The 8,801-nt window shown below is 44.0% G+C and overlaps 1 protein-coding gene across 3 annotated transcripts in view; it reads right to left on the minus strand.

Moving 5' to 3' along the window:
* Nucleotides 1-8,542, minus strand: part of Fbxo15 (F-box protein 15) — a 50,226-nt gene extending 41,684 nt beyond the window's left edge. For 2 of the 3 annotated variants that reach the window (XM_042693494.1, XM_042693493.1), the window contains exons 1-2: nucleotides 8,391-8,542; nucleotides 3,255-3,365 (exon numbers count right to left, since the gene is read on the minus strand). In XM_042693494.1, the coding sequence (XP_042549428.1) occupies nucleotides 3,255-3,365; nucleotides 8,391-8,527 (248 nt within the window). In that variant the 5' untranslated portion in view covers nucleotides 8,528-8,542. Of the gene's footprint in view, nucleotides 1-3,254; nucleotides 3,398-8,390 lie in introns of those variants that run through there. The other variant, XM_042693495.1, reaches the window with a different exon arrangement.
* Between the last annotated feature and the right edge of the window lie 259 nt (nucleotides 8,543-8,801).

Here is an 8,801-nt window from a genome sequence, read left to right on the forward strand (position 1 = left end):
ACATATATTTTTATATCTTGTGTTAATTATTGTTTTTCTAATCATTATAATTCAACAAAAATTAGAGTTGTACTTAAAGATAACATTTCAGAAAGATACACAATAGCTATAATAATTATATAATGAGTAAAACTCCATTGAAATCAGGCATTAGACAGGTTTTGACCTTCCCATCTGCCATACTAATATCATAAAAGGAAGTCTCCTTCCTATATTTTTCTAGCACAAGAAGAAAACCTCTACTTCATAGTTAAAATGGCTACGATTAAAGCATTTTTAATTATTGTCTATATAGTTCCCTCCAAGCTAGGTCAATGTTCATACTTATATTGGGTTACTTTCTGTTGAAGTCTCATTATGTGACATTCACAGGTTCAGTTATTGGGGTAAGGTAAGGAATGATGGAAAAAGAAAGGGGAAAAGGATGGTGAAAGGTAGAACAAAGAAGTTCTAAGAGTGGGAACAAGAAAACTGCTTTATTACAACAGGCTTTCCTAATAAAGTGTGAACTCATTTGACATATTTATTTCTAGTACTATAGGAATCCAAATATAATTATGTCCTTGCTCCTATTCCATATTTGGATCTATTCCAATACTCTTGTATCCATAATCCCTACCACCCACCAATTCCTAGGGAGAATACTCACTTCATCTATCAAACCATGTTCTTAAGGTCTATAACAATTCATTCCTGCCTCTATTCTGTATCATTCTCTTCACTCAGAAATACTCCCCAAAATCTCAGCCTACCACTGTACTATTCCTTTCATCTCCTCACTTCCAGCCACCCTCCTGATGCAGAGCTGCCCAGAAAGAACAAAAGAAAACAAAATCTTGTCAGGTAATGCTAACTACTTAGGACACTGAGACACTGAGGATCAAGATTCAAAGCAATTTGAAGCCACCCTTAGAAGAAAAGTCTATACAACTCTACCTCTAAGTAACCAGCACAAAAATAAGCTAGAAGCATGGCCCAAGTGATAAGTCAGTCATGAGCAAGAATGCTCAGAAAAAGCTGAGTAAGAGTGTGAGGAGGCCTTAAATTCAAGCCCAGGTACCAGCCTTCCCCACCTGCAAAAAAAAAAAAAAAAAAGCCAATACCTTTGTCTATACTTACTACCTCCAAATCCATACTCCTACTTACTTACTTTCTATACTTGCATGTAACATCTAAGTATCCAACCTCTTTCCTTCTGCTGGCTGGAAACAGTTCGTTAAGGCTAACGCTTCCGTGTAACCTCTGCTCTCTCATCTTCTCTTGACAACAGGTAACCAACCATTTCCACTTTGGCAGCAATCTCTTTTGTTCACACAACACCCCCTGTCCTAGAATTCTAGAACTCTTGGGTCTTCCCAGGTTCTCTAGTTGCTTCTCAATGTCCTGGCATTGAGCTTACCACTGGTCCACCTTTGCTTGCCTCTCTCTTTCTCTCCAAGACATTCAGCCACAACTAGCTCCTATCAGATGACATCAAAAATGAAACTGATGCCCAGTGTCACTTGGCATCTCCTTTGGTATCATTATGACTCTTTTCTGCCTGGGACCCCAACTTCTTCCTATCTCAGTCAGCATTTTTTTAGTTTGTCTCCCAACCAACTCATCAGCTTCATGAGAATGCATGTAAGGGCTCACTATTTGTCTTCTAGCACCAAACACAGCACCTAATACTTAATTGGTTACTGTCTCCATTAATTTATAGGTCACTATAAATTAATGGAGAGAGTAACCAATTACATAAGTAGTTTATTTCTCCTGTCCGATAGCTGTATTCTATTCCAAATGTAAAGAGTTTAAGCTTTAACTAGTGTCCTTAAATATATTTTTTGGCTTTCCTTTGTAAAAGGAAATGTACATAATGCATACAGTGAAATATGTATATTAAAATGTGTATCTAAAAATATAGGCATGGTCAGTTGAGATAGTTACGATAAAATATTAAATGCCCAAAACTTCTTCAAAGCAGGCAAATTATATTTGTAACATGTAAGCTATACAAGCCTTGTTTCCTCCAGTATAAAGTATCTCCAATATATAAACATCCTTTGTGGAGGAGAAATTGGGGGGTAAGGGAAAATGGGAGCAAAACAAGAGGGGGTAACAATGTTCAACAAAACCTGTACTCATTGCCTTACTTATGTAACTGTACAATACATTTACAATAAAATTAAAATTAAAATATCTCCATAAAAATACTAGGTTTTTCCAGGTGCCTATGGCTCATACCTGTAATCCTAACTACTCAGGAGGCTGAGATCTGAGGATCGAGGTTTAAAGCCAGCCTGGGCAGGAAAGTCCATGAGACTCTTATCTCCAATTAATCACCAGAAAACCAGAAGTGGGGATGTGGCTCAAGTGGTGGAGCACTCTCCTTGAGCTGAAGAGCTCAGGGACAGTGCCCAGGCCCAGAGTTCAAGCCTCACAACTGACAAAAAAAAAACTAGGTTTTCAGGGCTTAAGACAATGCTTACATAGAGATGGTATTCCATAATGTTATACCCAGTACAAATCTGGGATTTGAACCCAGGGCCTCTCACTCTTGCTCAGCATTTTCACTCATAGCTGGTGCTCTTATCACTTGAGTCATGCCTCTACTTCCAGCTCTTTGCTGGTTATTTGGAGATAAGAGCTCTTGGATTTGCCTGCCCAGCTGGCTCCAAACTTTGATTCCCAGATCTCAGCCTTCTTGAGTAGCTAGGATTATAGGCTTAAGCCACTGTTACCCACATACCATTACTTGCTACAGACATCAATTTCTAGAGGTACTTTTTGTATGCATTTTCTATTAGCATTCATCTTTAAAAGCTTTTTTTTAAAAAATGATTCTTTGGATCTTCATGTAGAGGATCACAGTATAGAATCATAAAATGGCAAAATAATCCCAAACTAGTGAAAGCTATGAAATTCAGAGTGCTCTCACACCTTTAGGAAAGTACACTCTGATCTTTCTGCTGTTTTGAGGGTCTTTATAAATTGAAAATTGAGTAATTTAAAGAACATTTTAATAAAAGGAAAATTCAATTTACTTGTCACTTTTAGAAGTTTAGCTTCAAATTTTTCATTTAATAAGGATAATGATGACAAGCTCATGATTCATCAAACTCGTCACGTTGTACATTCTTCCTACACAACACTATTCTTAGAAAGCTCAAAATAGCAACTTGATATATACTGTACTACAACTTTCTCCAAAAGCACCATGCCTAGAAATTCCCCCTACCCAAAAAATGTGGCGAACTACTTCTGTTACTTACCCATCCAGGGACACAAAATAATTACAGGAGGATTTCTCATAGTGCTGGCCACATCTGGCATATTGTCTCACAGTAGTATAGTTGGCTGCAAATCTGATACCTGGCCCCATTCTGAAAGAAAAAGTGGGAAAATCCAAATGTAATTTCCAAATGAATTATCTGTTTCCCTCTACAAAATTACTTGAAAGATCATAAATGCCAAAGCTTACTTGCTAAAACTTCATTTCTGAGACAAAAGCAAGGGATGAGAGAGGGAAAGAAGGAAAAGATGGGAGGAAAAATAAAGAAAGAGGCTATGTGTCATTGAGTAAATATACTTAAAGCCTGAATTTACTCTGATTGATTTAATATTTGCCCTCATAAGCAGTCAACATGTCAAAGAGGTGCTACAGAATGTACTTAAAGGAAACGAAAAGAAGGATTTTATAATGCATTGGCTGACCAGTATAATTGTGGCTTAGCATGTAGATGATATTCTATACCACCACAGTACAAAGAGCACAGTATCCACAAGATTTCTCACACCTTAACATTGCGCAGTGAATGAAATATATTTTAATTGGCCATCTTTTTAGTTTTAGTAATGCACAAAATAGTGTATCTTAAAATTAATGGCCTTTTAGATTTTATGAAATATGTACAATTTTTAGTTCTTTTCAAGAGTTCCTAAATTCTTCTGAAGTTCAATCTGTAAAACCAGTGATGTGGGGCTGGGAAGGTGGCTCAGTGGTAGAGCGCTTGCCTTGCATGCCTGAGGCCCTGGGTTCGATTCCTCAGCACCACATAAGCAAAAAGAAAAAAGCCGGAAGTGGCGTTGTGGCTCAAGTGGTAGAGCGCTAGCCTTGAGCTGAAGAGCTGAGGGACAGCGCCCAGGCCCAGAGTTCAGGCCCCACGACCGGACCCAAAAAAAAATAAAAATAAAAAATAAAACCAGTGATGTTCACTAGCAGTTTGAAAGATATCTGAAACACAGAGTGACAGCCCAAAGCCCCCTATTCTAGGCCATATCCATTTCCAGGCAGCAATCAGTATGCTACTTCTCCAAGAAGTCTGGAAGTTGCTTCTTGAAGAATTTACAAAAACACTTATCAGTAATTGATCACCTCCCACTCAACATGCTATTTAAGGAGCAACTAAAATCTAAAGTATACATTTCCCAATGGGCTCCACCCACCAACACCATTGTTTTGAATATGCAGTTTGCTCACCAAGAGTTTTTTGTACTAAGCTGACTTCCCAGAAATATCTGAACTACTAGGAGCAAAAAGGTGTCCCAAGAACTTCAAAGGGAAGCTGATTAGCCCTCTGGAAGCTGAACCATGAAATCCACCAAACGTACTAACAGAAGATGATCCTCAACTCCAAGCATCCACTGCTATTGGAAGCACAATTGAGAAGGTCCCTCACCCCGAGCTTCAGCTAATTAAGCAGCTGAGTAAATAGTTGGAAGCCTATAGCCAAGATGATACCAAGAGATACATCTGCTGTAAACACCCAAAGCATCCAGCAGCCTCTGAGCCATGTTCAGCATTCCCATGTGCTTCTAAGCAGACGCAGGAAAGGCTTCTTTCCACTGTACACCTCCAGCCCTTTTCCACCCTGGTTATTTTTTAAATAAGCTCTTGCTCCTGACCAGGCAGCATGTGGACTGCAATCCACAAGTTCGAGGCCTCCTGTGGTGGTAGCTGGGATAACAGATGCAGCCACCACGCCTCTCTCTCAGTTGAGAATGGGTCTTTCACACTCTTTCACCCAGACCGGGTTCAAAACACAGACCTCCCAATGTCAGACTCCAGGTAGCTACGAATGCGAGGGAGCTAGATTCCAAACACGGTTTTAAACGAGTCCCAAGGAAGGCCTGTTTGGTCCTGATTATTTCTAAACGCAAAGGCTCTTCCCTAACCCAGCAGCAAATGCAGACAGTGCTTCCACAACACTGATCCGGTTCAACTGGACAAACACGTGCGAACGGCATACCCTGGGCCGCGAGCACCAGCCCCGGAGCCCCCGCCCCCGGCTGACATCTCCGCCGCGCTTCACCCCTGCCCGCCGGCTGGCGGGGCGGGCGTTCGAGGGGGAGGGCGGACGCCGGATGTGGAGGGGCGGGAGTTCCGGGGCGGAGCGACGAAAAAGAGGAGAGACCCCAGGAGAGGAACTGGGCTCCCAGAGCGGAGCAGTGGAGCGAGCGGTGCTGGGGGAGACCCAGCCGGCCGGAAGAGAGGCCCAGGCCGGCGGAGAGGCCGGCGGGGAGGCCGGCGGGGAGGAGGAAAGGGGGAGGCCCGGCCCTGGCGGTCGCCGCGGGAAGGGCAGGCGCCTCGCCGACCAATAAAACCCCTGTGCCCCCTTTCATGGTGGACTGTCCCGCTTGCAGGGTAGTAAGCCCTCAACACGCACTGCCTCTTCCTTTCCTTGACCGGAAGTGTGAGCGCGGGCTTTGCGCTGTTTTGCCTTGCTACGCTTGAAACAACTATAATCCCTCATTTCACAGTTTAGAAGACCAAGGCTCAACTAGAACGTTCCAGAAACTCTGGCCGGCGCAGGTGACTCTCACCTAGCTACTCAGGAGGCTGGGAGACCTAAGGATCACAGTTCAGAGCCAGCCCAGGCAGGAAAATCCATGACTCTTTCCACCAATTAACTGCCCCCCCCCCAAAAAAAAGCCCAGAAGTGGAGCTGTAGCTCAAGTGGCAGAGAGCTAGCCTGGGGCAAAAAAGCTCAAGGACAGGGCCCAGATCCTGAGTCAAAAGGGGGAGAGGGGGTAAGGGAAGGAAACTTACAGTACCAAGTTGGGCAGAGGCTGCACGTGCCTGACAGAGCTCTTTGTAAACATATTACATTTATGTCATATCAATTTGATTTTTGGCACTACTGAAAATACAAGTCCATTTTTCCCTAAAACTAATTTCACATTGTAATGGGCTATATAACTAACAAATGAATAAACTGCATGCCTTCCTTATGCAAATTTGTCTAAATTTGAAAATGTTCAGAAACTTTTTTTTTTTGGTCAGTCATGGAGCTTGAACTCTGGGCCTAGGTGCTACCCCTGAGCTCTTCAGCTCAAGGCCAGTCAGTACTCTACCACTAGAGCCACAGTACCACTTCCAGTTTTCTGGTAGTTCACTGGAAGTAAGAGTCAGTATTTTTAAAAATCTTATTTGTATGCCTCTTAGTACCTATTAAATCAATTAGATGATATAAAGTAACCCAACTTGATATTCATTCTGCTTGAGTTTGTGATGTTCATTCACATATTTTGTGTTATAAAGGATAACTGATAGAAGCAAAGCTGTGGTTCAAGTGGTAGAGGGCTAGCCTTGAGCAACAAAGAGCTCAAGAGATATTCATTCTTGATATTCATTCTGCTCTGAGTTTGTGATGTTCATTCACATATTTTGTGTTATAAAGGATAACTGATAGAAGCAAAGCTGTGGTTCAAGTGGTAGAGGGCTAGCCTTGAGCAACAAAGAGCTCAAGAGATAGCACCCAGGTCCTGAGTTCAAGCCTTAGGGCTGGAACAAAAAAATTAAAAAGAGGATCACTGGTATCTTATTAACCTATGTTTTCATAATGAGATGTTAAAAATTACCACTTACTTAAAAAACTGCCTTTGCTATACCAGGAAGAACCTTTACATGCACACCTCACAAGATGAAATGCAGGCTCATCATGTCTAATGACATTATGTCTAGTGACATAATGACAGGGAGGACTTAATAATTCCACCAGGAAGTTCACACAATTTATAGACATAAAGGACTCAACATATTAAAATCATTTGGTTTCCCCTATCAGGGCACTACATAAACACAAGTAGTAGGGGCAAACTCAAATCTTCCTCTTCTACATAATAGGATTTTTGTTGTTGTTGTTGTTGTTGGTTGTGGGGCCTGAATTCTGGGCCTTGGCGCTGTCCCTGAGCTTTTCAACTCAGGGCTAGCACTCTACCATTTGAGCCACAGAGCCACTTTCAGCTTTTTCTGCTTATGTGGTGCTGAGGAATTGAACTCAGGGCCTCATGCATGCGAGGCAAGCACTCTACCACTGAGCCACCTTCCCAGCCCCTACATAATAAGATTTCTGAAAGCACTGATGCCATTTTATTTGTCACAAGCTTTGTGGTTAATTCAATATTATATAGCCAAGAACTATTATACTGGCACTAAGAATAGGACTGGGCTTCTGAAACTGTGGTAAAGTTAAGAGTAATGGAGACATAGGAGGACATCATCCTAGAGATTGGAAACAGAGGGACTTAGGTTGGTAAAGTAATACTTTATATCCTATTTTATGCATACACAAAGATGCATTTAATAAAGCAAACTACTAACGACTTTTTGCATCTACTGATCAAAAAACGTTAAAAGCAAAAAGAATCTTTAAGAATGCAAATTCTTAGGATTATCCTTCCACTGGTAAACTGCTGGTGAAATAAGAGAGGATCACCCTTAAGACGCCCGCAGTCATGAGAAATGGAAAAGACAGGCGCCTCTAAGCCAGTATGTTCTCATTCTGCAGGTACTTAGGGAGATAGCAAAGCACTGGGTTGAGCACTAAGTGTGACTGTTTAGAAAGCAACTTGGCCTTGGTCACAGGTTTTGTAGAAAGTATTGGTGGGGAAGACAGGACCCATGGCAGCATGCCAGGACCTCCACTTAAGGGGCAGGCTTGTCTTACTTTGGGGGGGTGGGAGGGAGGGAGGAGAGTTAAGGTATTTTAATGGGTAGAGTCTAAGTTTAAAAAAAAAAAAAAAAAAAGACAAAAGGTTCTTCCCGATTCTAGAACAAGAACACAAAGGATCCAAGCCTTAGTGACCTTTGGGAACACATCCAAGCAGAACGCCTTGGCCCACACAGGCGGGCTGGTGGACAGCATCTGTCTTCCCACCGGACCAACTGATGGATGAAGTGCCAAAAGGTTATCTCCTTGAGAGTGTGTCAAAACTTGGGATACCAGTGTACCCACAATGGAGGGATGTTCTACTGACACACTTCCGACACTTTCCCGCGCTTCAGGAAGAAGCAAACATAACCTAGTTCCGGGCCAGAGCAGAACCAACGAAAACTAAAGATACTCCCGAAGGAGCGGCGAGGAGGCGGCGGGAGGGGCGACCCACCCGGGAGCCCCGGCCCTCACCTAAACCCGGAGGCCCAGGGGCACCCGGGGGCTGCCCCTGCGCCGACCCAGGCCTCACTGCCACTTGGGATGGGCCCGCGCAGCGCCAGGAGGCCCAGCCAGCGCGGCTGCAGCATCCGACCGCGTCCAGTCGCCATGGAGACCCGGCGGTACCCGGCGGCCGCGCAGCTCCGAGGCGGGGCGCCCCGGCCCCTGCGTGAGCCGCCGCGCGCATGCGCGGACGAGCCGCCGGCGTCCCGGAGGCGTCGGCCGCCCCGGCCGCCCCGGCCCGGGTCCTCGCTCTTGGAGGGGAGCCCGAGGCATTTCCGGAGCCGGCTGCTCCCAGCCCCCGCCGTCCTGACGCTCGGCACGCTCGGCAGCGGGCCCGCCCTTCCTTGTTTACTACACCCCGGCCGGTTCTGTGGAGGCCCC

Source organism: Dipodomys spectabilis, unplaced genomic scaffold (genome assembly GCF_019054845.1).
Source record: "Dipodomys spectabilis isolate Male_0828 unplaced genomic scaffold, ASM1905484v1 ptg000169l, whole genome shotgun sequence".
NCBI classification, from domain to species: domain Eukaryota; kingdom Metazoa; phylum Chordata; class Mammalia; order Rodentia; family Heteromyidae; genus Dipodomys; species Dipodomys spectabilis.